This window comes from Mustela putorius, unplaced genomic scaffold (genome assembly GCF_011764305.1).
Source record: "Mustela putorius furo isolate JIRA1106 unplaced genomic scaffold, ASM1176430v1.1 tig00003896_pilon_pilon_pilon, whole genome shotgun sequence".
NCBI classification, from domain to species: domain Eukaryota; kingdom Metazoa; phylum Chordata; class Mammalia; order Carnivora; family Mustelidae; genus Mustela; species Mustela putorius.
In genome coordinates this window covers 11,523,514-11,541,046 of record NW_025422045.1, presented here as the reverse complement: position 1 = coordinate 11,541,046, position 17,533 = coordinate 11,523,514, and the positions used below count along the sequence as shown (strand labels likewise).

The following is a 17,533-nucleotide window of genomic DNA, read 5'->3' as shown; positions in this document are numbered from 1 at the left end:
CTGCTATGTGTCAGGGACTTTGAGTAAGTATCTCATTTGCTCATCACAGTCCAAGTTAAGTATTATCGTCCCAATTTACAGAAACTAAAGCTTGGATAGAAAAGTAACTTGCCCAAGGCCACAGAGCTAGTAAGTTATAGAGCCTTGACAATAATCCCCAGAGCTCCATCACTCAGCCAGATCAACAGAACAGAAAACAAAACAAAACAAAAACCAAAACAGAAAAAGATCCACTTACACTATGGAAATCTGGTTTAAAAATTTAGAAATCTGGTTTAAAAAAAAAAATTTTTATCTAAATTTTTATCTAAAGCCAAAGAAGAGGAGGAAGAGGACAAAACAAGGGAGAAGAGACATGGGAGAAGCCATAAAAGCATTAGAAGAAAACAATGGCAAAAGATTTATGATTTTGGGGTGGAGACAAGATACAAAACTGACTCCATTTTAAAAAATTATGATAAATTTGGCTACATAAAAATGTAAACTAATATAAAACTACTATATTCAAAGTCAAAAAATAAACTAAAGCTGTGACTTATGACAGAGAAAATTTCCTTAAACTTCCAAAGAATTTCTAACTAGTAAGAAATAGACCACAAATCAAAAAAAGAAATACAAATGTGTCAGTAAATATATATGAAACTGTTGGGCACCTGGGTGGCTCAGTCCGTTGGGCATCTGTCTTGGGCTCGGGCCATGAACCCAGGGTCCCAGACCCGGCCCACATCAAGCTCCCAGTAGGGTGCCTGCTTCTCCTTCCCCTCCTCCGCTCTTGTACCAGCAGCTTACACTCACTCTAATAAATAAAATCTTTAAAAAAAAAAAAAAGTGTCAACCTCATTCGGAATAAAAGAACACTAATAAAAACCATGAAATGCTGTTTTTCATTAAGCACCTTGGCAAAAACTATGTGATTAGGTAAAATCTGATGTCAATAATAGTGTAGGTAGATGGAAGACAAATTTAATGACTTCTATCAAAATTTTAAATACTCAGCCACCAAACCATAAATTCCAGGAATGAATTTGTTCTAGGAATATAGAATATAAGGATGTTCACTGAAGCATTATTTGGAATATCAATAAAATGAAAACCTAGAAGTCCACGACAAGGTCTGGTTAAATAAATGCTAAACCCACTCAGAATTAAATCTATTTAAAGATATTTAAAGAAAAAACCAGGGCACCTGGATGGCTCAGCCCTTCGGCTGAGCCCCCCCATCCAGCTCCTGGCTCAGCAGGAAGCCTGCTTCTCCCTCTACCATTCCCCCTGCTTGTGTTCCTTCTCTTGTTGTCTCTCTCTCTGTCAAATAAATAAATGATTTTTTAAAAAGTAAATAAAAGAAGAAACAACCATCCCCATACGAAGAAGTCCAAGATGTATTAAATGAAAAACACAAGATGCAGAAGAGAGTAGGAAAAAGCCCATTTGCATTTTTAATAAATGAAGAGAAAAAATACATATATGCACAGAAAAATTCTGGGAAGCTATTTTAAAAATCTAGTAAACAGTGACTGCCCTCTTAAGAGTCTAAATGGGAGGCAGGTAGAGATGGAGAAGGCACTGGAGTTTTTTGTTTTTTACTATCTGAATTTTTCTTTACTAGCTGAATTCTTCCCTAGGCACATATAACTTTGACAACTCTTTTTTAAATGCACTCAACAAAAGATCATCTCCACTGAGACACACTGAACAATAAAGACACAAACTTCAAGGCAGGTTTTTGTTTTTTTTTTTTTCAAACATTTACTGAACACAAACACCATTTTTTTTTCCTTTTACACAGCAATATTGTTAAGCTTCAAATTAGCTGGGCTATTAGGACTATCAATTGCCACGAAATTAAAAATGATTCTACATGTCAAACTCAAATAAAAAATGTCATGCAATATATATAAATCACTAACAGACCTCTGGCGCAGTCAGCAAGTTTACTATGTTTATTAAAGTCACGTAAATGGTTTGACAAAAGTGCACAATAGAATGACATCACTGGTTTGTTATAAATCACAGGGAATTACTAGAATACAACAATGTTGTTTTTCTACACAGAGGATTACAGGATGGGGTGAATATTATAGAGGATAGGATCTTTTCAACACATTAGGGCCAGTCGGATTTTACTCCCCAACTATGTAACTCTGAAAAGACTGGTTAGCAAAGCTGAGGGGGTTTTCCTCATCTTTTCTCCTCTACCAATTACTAATAAGCCACAACCAAAAAAAGCCATGCACAAATTTTACAACACCTGATAAAAAAACAGATACAAAACCTTGTTTACTTCATCACTTGGCAAAGCTTGCATCTTCACTCCTTCATTTTTCTGATTAGGCCACTGATCACATGACTCACCCCTAAATGAAAAGCTGTTAATAATTTAGCAATACTCACCCCTGCACACACATCAAGATACGCTCCCCTTAACCATCAAGTCGATGTCCCTTCCCTGCACATTAACACAAATGAACACACCACAAACCTAGGACTAGAGACCACATTTACTTTACAGTTTTAAAAATTAATACATCTATCATCACTATCAGTTTGTTTAGGTCAGATCCCATATTTGGGAGAGGGGATGCTGTACATACAACCCAGCCCATCTGAGAGTTTGGGCAAATCTGCCAGAAATGTAGGAGAAAGCCCTGCGATGTGCCATACATAACAAGGAGCTTTCTACCTTCCAGGGAGGGTATCCAGAGCAGAGCTGTGCATTTTCAGAGTAGGAGTAAACACGCAGCTTAACATCTTATGGACTAGTAACTTTTCTTAAGAGCAAAAGGCCGAGTTTTGTTTTCTTTAATCCATTTTAATGTTACAGCATATTCAGTGAGGAAAACAGAATAGTCATCTGTACCTACATATATCTGGCTAGCCTAAAAAGGAACATTTAAGATTTTTACAGAAAATCTACCATAAAAACAAGTCCTTTAATATACTCTTATCCATCTACTCACTAGTTCAATCACTGGTTGCTTCTAAACCCAGCAAACTGTAACCCGAGGTCCGACAACTCACGCCTCACCCTGCCCCATTCCAAAAAAGAAATGCTTCCGCGTGAATAATCCAAAATGGTCTTATCCATAAAGCAGCTGCCTCAAACTGCAGTGGAGACTGGTGACAAGGTGCTGTTGTTCCCTTGGGATTTTAATTTTTTAAAAACACTTGCCAAATGCACACTTCAAACAGTGCTATCATACCTAAGTTTCTCAATGATTATCAGTTATTAGTCAACTATAGTATAATGAAACAAAAACCTTCCCAGAAACAAGTCAGACCAAAGCTTGCTTTTTGGTTGGTTTGTTTTCAGTTCCCACAGCAAAGAACCTTAAGGTAGTTGGACTGTGGCCTGCTGGAGCCATGCACTAGGTAAACTGAAAAAACCTATGTTGTATCAGAGTTCTTACATCAAGGATTTCCCCCTTCTTGATCAATTGTGGGGATGGCTTTGTTGCCCATTCCTTGAGTTAAACAGTTACCTAAGTTCAAGAGTTCAATTTCACCAACTCCACTGAAAGTGTAAAACCCACCCAAGTCTCACATGGTTTGCCCAGGGCGTCATTCACCTGGGCCTCTCTAGCTCTCTAGCTCAGCCGAATTTGCAGGACAATTACTGAGCAAGACAAAGAAGTTTTGACTGAATTTGCAGTATCCTCAATGAAGACTTAAAATCCGAAGCATATTTCTACCAATAATAAACTGGAAATGACAAAAGTGGCTGGAAATGGAGCCTAGAATTCTCAATGAGCGGAGATACAGATTATCTTTCTTACCGATTTATTTTCCTTAAAACACACACACACACAGACACAAAACAAAAAAAACCCTTAAGCTTGTGAAGGATTTGGCTAAACAGATTTAAAATAATTCTACCAAAAGAAATAAAAAACAGGCATGTAGATCACTTGTTTCAAGAATGGTTTTATACAGATGTTTCACAATACATACTTGGACTTATTTTACAAGACAAACTTAGATCCTTAGCAATAGAGTGAACAATGTACTACTATACTATAGTAAAAAAATGTGTTACCATTAGCAGAGTTCATAGTTTATTCCACGGTCTTCAAATTCTTTCTCCAACTCTGTCAGCATTTCAATCAGCAGTTTTATTTTCTCCAGCATTCATCCCTTCTCAAAAACACTGTCATTAAATTTTGATGTCTGAATATGTACATATAATCATTATTCTCATTTTATAAATAAGCAATACCTAAAGTAGCGCTGGTCCTGGATAGCCAAAGGGATGAAATGGTTTTTAAAACATGCAACATTATCTGATATTTTAAGTTTTGGTGTTTAAAAATCATACACATTAATAATGGAACCAACTGAATACCAAGTATCAGAGCCACTCCTCAGGCTATCAAAGCAGGCCCTGAAGTCTAAAAAACACAGGGTCTGATCTAAGCTGTGGAAAAGGCAGGATTCACTCACCTTGAGGCCATGCATTTTCTCTTTCAGGCCATGAGAGTTGCCAAGAGCAAGGTACAGTATTTCCTCGATTCATACCAGAGGAGCAAGGCCTGTAATTTTCAAATTAGGGCTCAAATACCTCCCTTTAAACCATCCTAAAAACCCTCCTTGTAAAAACCTCAGGTTAGGAAAACAAAAATACATTACCATGACAGAATTTACTATCAAAACATTCCCAGCTGAAGCAAGAACATGAAGAGTAACTACAGTAGCTGGAAAAGTATCTTGCACTCCTGGGGGAAAAGTTTTTAAGCTTCCCACCTGCCATTTCCTCCCACCCTTCAAACTATTTCATTTCATGGGGTATCTATTTTATTTAAGGCCCTAGGTGATACTTTTGGCTTGGTCATTATATTTCCTACTGATCCAACTGCGATCCTTCTCTTCTACTTCACAAAACAATATGCATACATAAAATGACCACTGAAATCATAAACGTTGGGGAGGGCTGTTTGTTTTTTTAGTTTATATCTGATGGTACTACACAATCATAATGCTTTTCATTAAAGAAAAAAAAGCTGCAGGTCTTCACTTACAGTACCATGCACTATGAGTAGCTAAGGCATTCATTTGGCACTAGAGAGAAAAATACAGATATAGCTAATTTTACTTTATCATTTTTAACATCAATAGGTGTGTACCCTTTACTTGAATTTCTGTGATGCTTAAAAGATAATCACAGAATACTTTCAGTCTGACAGTTAAAATGCTACCATTTAAACAGAACAGAAAAAAACACAGAGACCTCTGCATAGCCTATCAGAATCCGTGACATTTTGCGGTTGAAAAACTTACAGCTCTCACAGAAACACCTTTCAAAAGAGCATTGCAAATTATTCTTATCATCAAAACCATTTAATTTCCTATACCACACTAGCGATTCTCCTACTAGTTATAAGGGACAAAGTAGAGAAAGTGAAAAAAAAAAATCACAAATATCTTGGGTTCCTTTTCATCTGTCATAAACACCTTATTGGGGGGGCACACAAACAATGCCCTCTGGAAAAGCAGTTTCCAAATTTTAAGAGACCACACAGGAGGAAAGGGAGAAAGGGACAAAAACAGAATGTGTAACTATATTATAACAATTTGTTTCATAAGAAAACATAGCATTCATAATTTTTACATGTCTGTGAGCTGAGTCAAATGCAGATTGCTGCAATTTAGAGAAATTACATTAAAACAGACTTCAAAGAATTTTAGAATTTAAGCCTAAAGGCAAGTAGTCCATCAGTATTCTCTGAAACATTGCTTTAAGATTATTACTACTTTGTATATACCACTCAGCATAATGCAACAATTTCAATGGATTGAAATTTTAAATGTGTAGTGCTCGCTTCGGCAGCACATATACTGAAATTTTAAATGTGTAACTATTGTTAAATTAGCACATTTTCAGATTAAGCTGCAGCTATATTTTTTGAAATCCTCCTGATGTTATCATGTGTTGTATCACTCCACATAAATATTGGAAGAGCGAAGACTACCTACAGCAGTTTGGCACGTGCAGAACACCTAGGTATCCCGTTACTCTTAATGGTCCTTTTTAGTTGTTTTTCTTCATGAGATCCTCAAAACTGCTGCAAGGATAACACGCTGACACAGGCTTAACAGAAATACTTTTGTAGGCAGTTTTTTAAAACATTATCAACTTCAAATCATAAATGTCCCTTGTAACATAAACAAAATATTTTATACTCATTCCTTAAAAAAAAAAATACAAATGTTGAATCATTATGTTGTATACCTGAAACTAAATATCTCAATTATACTTCAATTAAAAAAAGACACAAACAAAGAAAAAAGAAAAGTTAAGTGACCAATATTCAGATACCTTATAGTTACACCTAAACAATGTGGCTTTGTTTAAAGTGTATTTGAAATCAATAACCGTTATGAGGCAGAAAGACCAAATACAGAACTAAGGATGGATGGGGAGGGAGGAAGGTAGTGGAAAGAAAAGTAGAATTTATGAACACATAATTCTATTGTCTGTGATTAAAGTCCTTTACTTTTTAGCACCACATTAAACGATTTTACATATCCAGTCACTTAATGAAATCCAACAAACTCTTCAAGAGTTCTGGGGATCTGATCTTGGTAGTTAATGTCATTAGCCCGAACTGCTCGGGCAGCCAGGCACTTGAGACTCATCTTCATTTGAGTTTTAAGTAGTATTTCAGATACCCCAGTGGTACTTTTGTCTAGTGGAGTCTTATTCTGTTTATTTGTCATGTCAGTGTGAGCGCCAGCTTCAACCAGGCTAATGATGATAGAGTGCAAGGTTAAAAAATCACTGATGGGCCTGTTGTACTGAACGATAATGTGGAGGGCACTGTTCCCCTCATTGTCTACAGCATTCACCTCAGCACCACAGTCCAGCAGCAGCTTTGTGACGAGTGCATTGGGAAAGCTGCAGACATCATTGGTGTGGAAATCATCAACCGGGGTATTCGAGTTGACGGCTAGATGCAACAAGGTGAAACCTTCCCGAGTTCTGGGATCAAGGTGAATCAGGTTGTAGATCTGCTTATTAATTTTGCACTGATCTTCTTCACTGCACTGTGTTTTGGTGGAGATGCACACTAAATACAGAAAAGTATAGAGATTACATTCATAATTGTCCATAGCATTGTGGACATCAGCATCTGGAATATTTTTTACTCTGTTCATACTCTGCTCTATTTCCAAAACACTGCATCTCAAAACACATTCTATGTCTGGGGCCTTCACAGTTTCATTCAAATGTATCATCTGTGAAAAAACTTGAGCAAATCGAAGAAGATCCTTGTGGGTATTCCTGTTCCCTTTCTGTCTCAGGTGCAGGGCATGCAGCCACAACTTGATACACTGTTCGAATTCCATGTTATCCGCATAAACAGCTCCCCTGTAAATGATGGGATGGGAAACATCAATATTGTCAGCACCTAAAATCCGTTCCCGAACTATAAGGCCTTCCATATGAAGAGCATCTCTGTCTTGCCGAATGGATTCCAGTTCCTGAGGATTTCTACATTCAGTTCTATTCCCATAAGCGTGGATCGGTGGGAGAACCTCTTTCTCCAGAATGTTATCACCATCCTGAAACCTCTCCAGCATGGCTAAATATAAATAGTGGTACGTCTTCATGATGTCATAGTTCTCGCGGTCATTTGCAAAGGAGGCACCCAAGAGTTCCAAAGCTTCAATCCGACTTCTTCGGTCACAATCAGCATGAGAGAGCAACAGTTCGACAACATCAGCTTTACAGCTTTCGGCAGCTACTTTTAAGGGTGTCATCCCGTGGCCGTTCACTACTATAGCAGCACGCCATTTTATCAGCTCCTTCACAATATCTATGTGCCCGGCTTCAGCTGCGAAGTGCAGCGCTGTGGCTCCACAATGTGCTTTAGCATTGGGATCAGCACGCTGTTCTAAAAGGTACCTGACCACATCCGTGTGTCCCTTATATGCTGCAATCATCAGGCAGGTGTTGTCGTACTTGTTGGCGATGCTGATGTTGGCATTATTTTCAACCAAGTATTTCACAATGTCCAGTCTACCATCAAAGCACGCTGCCCGCAGCGGGGTCGAGTTAGTCACTGTGGTGTGGTTCACATTGGCTCCATGGCTGACTAGAAGTTTAACAACTTCAAAATGTCCGGCTCCTGCTGCACACCAAAGAGCGGTGGCACCGTCAATGACATACCTATTCGTGAAAAGAGCAAAGGGTCAGAAAACACAGGCCACACACGTTCTAACATAAGTGTAAAGAATGGATTCGTTTGCACTGACTGAAACCTCAATCTGTGGAACATGAATACAACATTAGTTTGGGTAAAAACAAAATCAGGTAACTTAAGTAAAGCACTCTGCACTATACTTCTAACAGAAGCTCAACAAACCTTAACTATTACTGTTACTGCTAAAGTATATAATTCTAAAAAAAAAAAAAAAAATCACAAACTTTCTACTAGCAAAAGTAAATACATTTCAGAAAACACAGAAGAAATGCAAGGAGGTTCATAACTTCTTTACCACCAAGGTCATGCACTGGCTATTAAGGAAAAACCTGTTACTACTTCCCAGTATCCCCCAGGTACCACAGTTTCTCTCAATAGGTCAGTAAGAAAGCTACCCCAGTCCCTACAGTAACACTGTGTTAGAAACTGCTTTAGGGAAAAAAATATTTAAGCAGATAATTGCCCCCTAGGATTATCTAAGCTCATCAAATATACTTCTACTACAGCAATGAGAATGCAAAAAAAATCCCTGTTCCATGTAATACAGAACAATCACATAAACATGGTGCTGAGCAAAAGAAGTCAACCGAACACAGTACATATTATATTACTACATTTATACACCTATCTGTGGTATTGAAATCAGAATACTTTATTTTAGGGGAGAGATTGTGGGAGGAAGCACAAAGGGAACTTTAGTAAACAAATACATTCACTTTGTGAAACTTATAAATGCTTTCAATTAGTGCATTTTTCTCCATCCATTCTACTCCAATTTAAAGGTCTTAAAAATACGTGTGTGTGTGTGTGTGTGTGTGTGTGTGTATGTATTATGGGTATGTTCCTCAACTAAACCACTGGGGGAAATGCTAACAGCAAGAAACAATCAGCACTTTCCTAAAACCAGTGGGCCTCTTCCCTGACATTCCGCCCATATCTGCACTTTGTGGCTTCATAGTCACCACCTATTGTCTGATGCGTGCTAGGTTCTTATAATAGAATTAGACACTTGCTAGGAGGCCAATCTTTCCCATCTTTCTACCTTCCATTTTCCCCAAGCTCAATTTTTCAACTCTTTATCCTGTTACTGACCATCAGACCTAAAAAGTAGACTTTTGCCGCACATACTTAGATATACTGTACTTGAACCACTAAAATAAGTATATTTACAAGTGTTAAGAGAAAAGGTCAATCAAAAGCAGTATTTACTAGCACTACTAAGTATTTATACCAAAAACCTCACTGCTGAGCTTCTCACTATACAACCTAATGTTTTAACACAGGTCAAACTATATTGCCCATCAAGTGAAAGAGTATATATAATCCCCTGCCCCAACTAACAACATTCCCAAAATACCACTTGTCTGTTGTTTCTGCTGAAAACAAAAGACCCAGTTAATTCTTCCATTTCAAATAATGGCACCAAATGACCACAAAAGCCTGCTCACTAACAAGTACCTACAGAGGGAGTTACCTAGGGGAGAGGGTGCAGGACTAACTAGGAAGAGTCTTAAAGCTATCAGAAATGTCCTAAATCTTGATCTGGGTTGTGGCTACATGGGTGGATATTTAGGGAAATTCCTCATCAAACTGCACACTATGCACAGAAATTAGGGAAGTAGCATAGATCTTTATGAAAAGCAAAACCATGAGAGTTTCTTAAAAAAAAAAAAAAAACAAAAAGTAGACTATCTTCATGACTTTGGAGTTAATGACTATTTCTTAAACGGAATGCAAAAAAAGCACTAATCATAGAAAAAAATGATTTACTGGACTTCGTTAAAATTAAGAGCTTCAATTCATCAAGATATTAAGAAGGAAGTAAATATGCAATCCACTCACTGGGAGAAGACATTTACATTAAATGTATTTGACAAATCAGTAAGAAAAAGGCAAACAACCCAAATAAAAAAAAGACTAATAAACAAATGTATTTCACAAAAGTGACCATAAACATATGAAAAGATGTTCAAGATAACTACTGGAAAGGGAAAAGCAAGTTAAAATCATGAGTTACCAATACACAAGCACTAGAATAACTAAAATTAGTAAGACTGACATGACAATACTAAGTGCTGGCCAGGATGTGAAGCAACTCAAACTCACTGCTGGTAGGAATGTAATTTGTTTGAACCACTTTCGGGAAAACTGTTTAGCAGTAACTATTCAAGTTAAACATACACCAACCCCATGACCCAGCAATTCCACTCTTCGGCATATAGTGACAAGAAGTGAACGCAAACACCCACCAGTGAAGACGTACACATAAAAAAGCAGCTTTTTTCCCGTAAGAGTCAAACACTGGGGGCGCCTGGGTGGCTCAGTGGATTAAAGCCTCTGCCTTCGGCTCAGGTCATGATCCCAGAGTCCTGGGATCAAGCCCTACATCGGGCTCTCTGCTTGGCAGAGAGCCTGCTTCCTCCTCTCTCTCTGCCTGCCTCTCTGCCTACTTGTGGTCTCTGTCTGTCAAATAAATAAACAAAATCTTTAAAAAAAAAAAAAAAAAGAGTCAAACACTGGAAACAACTAAATACCTGTGTACAGGATAAGTAAGTTGCCGTATATTCATACAATGGAATGCCACAAAGCATAAAAAAAAACTACTGATATATGCAACTGCACAAATGAATCTCACAATGTATTAAGCAAAAAAAAAAAAAAAAAAAAAAAAAAAAAAAGCCAGAAAGAAAAGAACATATTGTATAATTCCCTTTATAGAAGTTCAAGTATAGGCAATCTATGGTGATAGAGTCAGAGTAATCCTTACTTCTGAGAAGGGAAAGGAGAGGAACTGACTGAGGAGAATAAGAGAAACTCTGAGTGACAAAAACTTTCTGGATATTGATCTAGAAGGTATTTACATAGCTAAACATATTAAAATTTTATCACATGGTACACTTAAAATGTATGCACCTTACTAGATGTTACACCTTAAATAAAAAGTTATAATTAAAAACAAAAATGAGACATAATTAAAGAATAACAGTTTAAAGGAACACAAATAGCTAATAAGTATCTTCAATGTCCCAAGCACTCATTGTATTAAGGGATCAATATGCAATATATCTCATTTAATCCTCGTAATAACCTCCTCCCAAAAACCCAGAGATAGATACTATTATTATGCTCATTTCACAGATACATAACTAAAAGTTTACATGAGATTAAAACACAAAAGTACTCTAGTACATAGTACTCTATGTATTAAGGAAACATAATACATGTCATTGTTCAGTTTCAATATAAAAGGCATTTTTTCCAAAAAATAAAAAGCATTTTTTCAAACTAATTAACAGTAATCTATCAAAAATAGTTAATATGTAGTTACACTTACATGGTTAAATGTTTCCTTGCACTTTAAAAATATGAAATTATTATATACATGAACCCAAACTATGTAAAACTTGAAAATGTTACATTAAAATAGGAATTCACATATATTATTTTTAACTCTCACAATAACCATAAAAGATAAATACGATCCCCATTTTAAAGATGAAAAAAAGAGCAAAAAGTGATTAAAATATTTTTCTCACCTCAAATGTCCCAGAATTAATGATGTAGGAGTAAAAATTAAATTATAAATATATATTTCACTTGGTTTTTGTAACAGTTTAATACTTTTTGTGGTGTAGCCTAATGGTTTCCATTTTTCCATAGAGTGATGTAACAGAAGCCTCAAGAAAATTTCAATTATCTATTTTTATTGAGGCAATTAAAATTTTTAAGTAGTTTAGGATAAAAATATTCACTGCAGAATGTATTAGAAAAAGACTAGTCCTTCAGAAACATTAGCCTGAGCAAATTTTGAATTTCTACATCTAAACAAAAACTTTAAACAATTAAAGGGAATCATAAGCCTAAAATCTATGACAGTCCTTTGTCCATAGGCTTCAGCTAAAATAATGAGCACAGACTTCCTCAAAACAACATACCACATTTATAACAGAAAATAAAAATATGATAAATTAATGCAATATGTACTTAGTCCCTAAGGGAGAAGTACTATAAAACAAAGTTCTTTCTAGACTCACTCCAAAATTGCAATCCAAACTCTCTATAATGCATTTCATTTCAAAAAATCAAGAAACCAGGGAGTGCCCGGGTGGCTCAGTCGGTTAAGAATCTGACTTTTTTTTTTTTTTTTTTAAGAGATTTGAGATAGAGCAAGAGAGTGAGAGAACGAGCAGGGGAGGGGCTGGGCAGAGGGAGAGGGCTCTCCATTGAGCAGAGAGCCTGACGCAGGGCTCCATCTCAGGGTGGTGAAATTGAGCCCTGCATGTGGCTCCAGGCTCAGGGCAGGGTCTGCTTATGATTCTCTGTCTCCCCATCTCCCTTTGCCCTTACACCACACACGCAAGCACAAGCTCCTATGCACTCTCTCTAAACAAGTAAAATCTTTAAACCAACCAACAAACAAAAAAATCAAGAAAGCAGGACATCTGTCTGGCTCAGTAGGTGGAGTGTGTGTATCTTGATCTCAGGGTTGTGAGTTCGAGTCCCACGTTGTGGGGGTAGAGACTACATTAAAAAATAATAAAATAAAAATAAACTATAATCTGATATTCACCTAAAACAAAATGTACACATCATATGATGGAAACATTTTACAATAAAAGAACATTTCGGGCACCTGGGTGGCTCAGTGGGTTAAGCCTCTGCCTCGGGCTCAGGTCATGATCCCAGGGTCCTGGGATGGGGGCTCTCTGCTCAGAAGGGAGCTGCTTCCCCCGCTCTCTCTCTGCCTGCCTCTCTGCCTTACTTGTGATCTCTGTCAAATAAATAAATAAAATCGTAAAAAAAAAAAAAAGATAACATTTCTGATCACAAAACTAAGCTGAAACTATTTCCTGGTCCAATTTAAAATAAAAATGTCTGATCAAGTATTTGAAACGGAAATAAAAATTCATTAAATGTAAATGATCAACACTTTTTTTAAACCAAAGTCCTTAAAATTGTTTATTAGACCAAACATAGTTTCTTTGAAATATATACTGCATGGCAATGAGTTTTAAATGAAACCAAATGATGATGTGGCCTTCAAGCCTGTTCTCTACCTAAACATTAAAAGTATTAGTAGTAGTGCCAACTTTAAGAGAGAACTCAACAAAAAGCCTCAGAACTCCCAGAGGTCCTGTTCTTCCCATCCCTGTCAGCAAACTTCTTTTAGGACAAAGGTTCCCCAACAAACTCTGGTACTCAGCTGACAGGCCCTAGGAACTCGGGCCAGCACTCTAGCCCATGGTCACAGGACACCTCACCTTTGTTCTGTTCCATTTCTTTAACATTCTTAAGTTTCCCATTCTCCAACTAAAGGTTCTTTCATTTCTACTCAAGTAATTTTTCTTGCCCACTTGTCTGTCAATAGTAGTCTTCACATATTAAGCCATAAGTAAAATGATCTCAAATATTACTTTTAAAAATATGAACAAGGGCTCAAATATCACCATGGGGCTTGACCTAGGTAAGCAGTCCCTTCCTTCCTGAGAATCGGTTACGAATCACTTGAGTTTCTTAAGATAGTATAGAAATTTTTAGGCAGAACATAGACTTTCACAAAATTTTAAATAAGCTATTTATTTTAATGTCTCTCTTTCTCTCTCACACACAAAACAGACTATATGAAACCTATATACAAGTAACTGTTGCTTAGGATGGAACTAAGAAGTGAAACCTTTTTTTAAATATCAGGCAAATAAAAGGATAAGAAACAATTTTGACAAAAAAAATTGTGAAGATGGTACACAAGTGACTAAATACTAGGAAACACTAATCTACATCAGCACACACAGAGAACCTGTTAGTTCCCACCTGGCCATGGTTCTCAAGAGCGGATGGAATCTAAAGGGGGATTAAAAAATAATAATAAAAATATATAAAATAAAAATAAAAAAATAAAGGGGGATTTTGCTAAATAAGTCTCAAAAAGCCAGCCCCGAAGGGGTGAGAGGGCATACTGTTAACACCTCATTCAGACTATTTTCACAATGTCTGGAATGAGTGCAAAGTGAAATCATGACATTTGCCATCTAGTTCTGAAATGACAAAATGACTGGAATAAACTGAAAAGTAATAGTGTGGTTTGAATGGGCATAAAGGTGGCCATGAACTTCAATTCTCGCTTGTTAATTAATTGGCAAGCTCCTCAAAAAAGCAGAAACCTTACATTTTTTCTGTATCCTCCACAGAAGGTATAATAGGGCTAGACCCATCACAGGCATTTAATAAATAAAATTCTCCACTCCTCTTACACAGCAGCTAATATATTCATAATTGTAATAATCCATAACAAAAAAAGATGCTCAGCCAAAATCATGAATGACTGAACCGTTTGCAATTGCAGTCTCCCCCATGGAACTCCTGATATTTTATACAATGATCATCAAAATCTGGCCTCCACCTCTCTCCAGCCACCCACAATCTCTTTCTTAATTTCCCCAGCTTGAATCCTTTCCTACAACCACACTCAAACACTTGTCACTCCAAGTTCACCATGCTTGCTGTTGCCCCTCTTCTTCACTTCAAGACCCAAATTCAAGCATGGGAAAGGGGGAGCCTTCCCTGTTTCCCCCAGGCAACGCTGAGCACTTCCCATTCCCATATCCCTCACTAGTCCAACAGACTTCTAAAATTCTAAATGGCATGGCATTTACTCACTTACATGCAATTACTCACTTACATCTCTATTTCTCTTGTCTCCCCCGCTAAAACGTCTTCCTTCACATTGGGAACAGTATGTTACTCACCTTTGCATACCCAATCCCTACCACACAGCCCCCAGCACAACAGCAGGAGTTAGTGTTTGCCTCCTGAACCCTTTAATTTCACTGCCCAGTGCAGAACGCAGGCTGTATTTCTAATCATTTCCATTAATTTCAGGTTCTTTTAATTCCATCTCAAAAAACCTTTCTGTCTGACGGTAAAAAAGACAGTAATAAGCAAAACCTTTCCAATGCTTTAGGAAACTAATTTTTTTCCCCACCACTATCCTCCCCTCATCCAAAAAGGCCTCAGCAAGCTCCTTAGCAGCGATGTTTCTAGCAGCTGTTACTGAGATTCGTATCTCAGTGAATCCATGTGCCTATACAACTGGAATGCTGTTGAAATTCAGAGGTCATTCTGTCTCACTCCTTGTCTGGGTACAGGAAAGGCTGTGGAAATGCAGGGAGTTCCAGAATGGACACAAAAGCAAACATGGGAAGGGAAAGCAAACATGAATCAGGTTGCCATCTTTAATCAAGAGGAAAAAGACCATCTCCTTGATATCTAGGGAGGTGGTACCAGAGATTAACCACCAACTTGGGCTATCATTTCATTAAAATGTAATGCTCTAAAATATTTTCCTCTCATCTAAAAATATCTTCCTCTCGTTGTTTTATTATTTAAACCTAAAAAAGAACCAAAATTCAACAATGCTCTATTAATTTTCAAGAAGTGCTTTTCCAATGAGGTTTGTAACCAAGCAGTTTTCAATCACCAAAACTAAAGATACATATCTTTATGTGTGGACCCCATCTACCTCAAACAGAAGAAAATGCTAGAATAGCTTATGTACTGGCATAAAAGTCAAGAAAAACAAATGCAATCGATGAAGTTTGTAAACTGAAGAACACTTGATAATAATCCAGCACAGCAAAGAAGATGTCAAACCTGATAGTTCTGTGTTAAACATTTTCATGCCTATGCAATATATACAATTAAACCTAAGAGACCAATCTTAACTATGACAATATGAATTTTTGAACTTCCTACCTCAAATGACATAAGCCATCAAGTTTCCCCACAATATCACAAGATAACATATATTAACAATGCCATTACCTTCTATACCAGGTCCAGGGCCATTTTTTGCAGCCAACCTATCAACCCCGAGCTATGTGCAAGTGTCAGAATCAGGTCTAGGGATGTCTGGCTGCCTGACAATCCCTCAAAGAGGCTGGAGTTCTAGGGGCTTATTTTGACATTAAGGCCCCCGCAACCCGTCTGAAGGGACCACTCAGTTGAAGGAGTAAAAACTGGGTGACTAAATTACTCATCAAACAGAGGTCTTCGATGTTAATTGCTAACCGCGTTAATTTCTGATCTCGCTTACAACCCCAATACCGATAAAGGTGAAACCTCGGAAGGAGCACCTCCTTCGTAACACGGACTCTCTAGTGAAGAAGAATACCCATTAGGTATCTAGACATAGGGTGCGGCTATTTACCCACATAGGGAATAAGGGGTAGGGGCTGATGAGGATGGGCAGCAGACCACGGGACGAAGCATTAGCACTGGAAGACGAAGCGGGCATTCATGCGGCAGGAGGATGCACAAAAGGGAAGAAGTGATACCTCTGTGGGGAGAGAGTGAAGGAGGGAAGGACCAGTGAGGTGGTGGGTCCGGGCTCGTGGGAGGGGGCTTGGGATATACCTACCCGTCGAAGCGGACGGTGCCAGTCTGCTGAGTCTGCACCCGGTAATGTTCTAACAGCAAACGCACCACCTTGGCGTGCCCATTGCGGGCTGCGATGATGAGGGGCGTGGAGCGCTGCCCTCCCTGCTGGCTGACATAGCCCAGCAGATAGCGGATGTCGCTTTCAGACCGGTTGAGAAGCAAGGCGGCCAGGGTCAACACCTTGCCCTCGCTGGCCGCCTTGTATACATAGCCAGCCAGGCCCTCCATGGCCGCCGCCAACTCCAACACCCGTTTGGTCGCCACCGCTGCTGCTGCCTTGCGCCCCCGGAGGCCGCGTTCGCCAGCGCTTCCAACCTGGGCCCTCACAGCCCATTCAACAGGGCGCCGTCGCCGCCGCCGCGCCCAGGCAGCAGCGCGGCCCGGGGAGGGCGGAGACGCAGAGGTGGCCGAACGCCGCAGGGGGCACGTCCGCGACCCGGCCCGGGCAGGGAGGAGGGCGGTCAGGGCCGCCCCCGAGGCCCCATGCGCCGGCCCTGGGCCGAGGCGATCTCCATGGCGGCCGCCGCCCCGGGCCTCAGGCCGGACCCCCTCCTTCCTGCGGGCTGCGACAGGCGCGTGCCCGAGCTACGGGTCGCCGGCGAGGTCCCAAGAGGACCACACGCGCCCCGGATGGCGAATGCTGGGCGCGTCTCCCCGGTCCCCGGCGGCCGGGCCTAGGGCTCAAAACTGCCTCGGCCTCCGCCTCCGCTGTGCGTCCTCCCCCGCTGGAGGAAACACGCAGATCCTCGCCCACCAGAGCTCAGAAGCGCCAGACGCTAACGATGCCTTCGCAGCTCCACGCCTGGGGGCCTCCGGAGCGAAACGGAACGCTTCCGCGGCAGCAGCCCCCGAACTCGGGGCGGGCAGGAAGGCGCGCCTCCGCAGACTGGGCCGGGAGG

At 39.3% G+C, this 17,533-nt stretch overlaps 1 protein-coding gene across 1 annotated transcript; it reads right to left on the bottom strand.

The window, feature by feature from the left end:
* Positions 1-1,925: 1,925 nt before the first annotated feature.
* On the bottom strand, positions 1,926-17,525 carry FEM1B (fem-1 homolog B). Its single transcript, XM_004758610.3, has 2 exons — positions 16,615-17,525; positions 1,926-8,164 (listed from the first exon to the last, which is right to left on the bottom strand). The coding sequence occupies exons 1-2, from the start codon at positions 16,860-16,862 to the stop codon at positions 6,529-6,531; spliced, it is 1,884 nt and encodes a 627-aa protein (XP_004758667.1). The 5' UTR covers positions 16,863-17,525; the 3' UTR covers positions 1,926-6,528.
* Between the last annotated feature and the right edge of the window lie 8 nt (positions 17,526-17,533).

Bases quoted from the DNA above. Each gene is read 5' to 3' on its own strand.
- FEM1B (XM_004758610.3), bottom strand. From the start codon at position 16,862: ATGGAGGGCCTGGCTGGCTATGTATACAAGGCGGCCAGCGAGGGCAAG. The intron at 8,165-16,614 runs GTAGGTATATCC...TTTCACGAATAG, and splicing joins GGCACCGTCCGCTTCGACGG to GTATGTCATTGACGGTGCCA.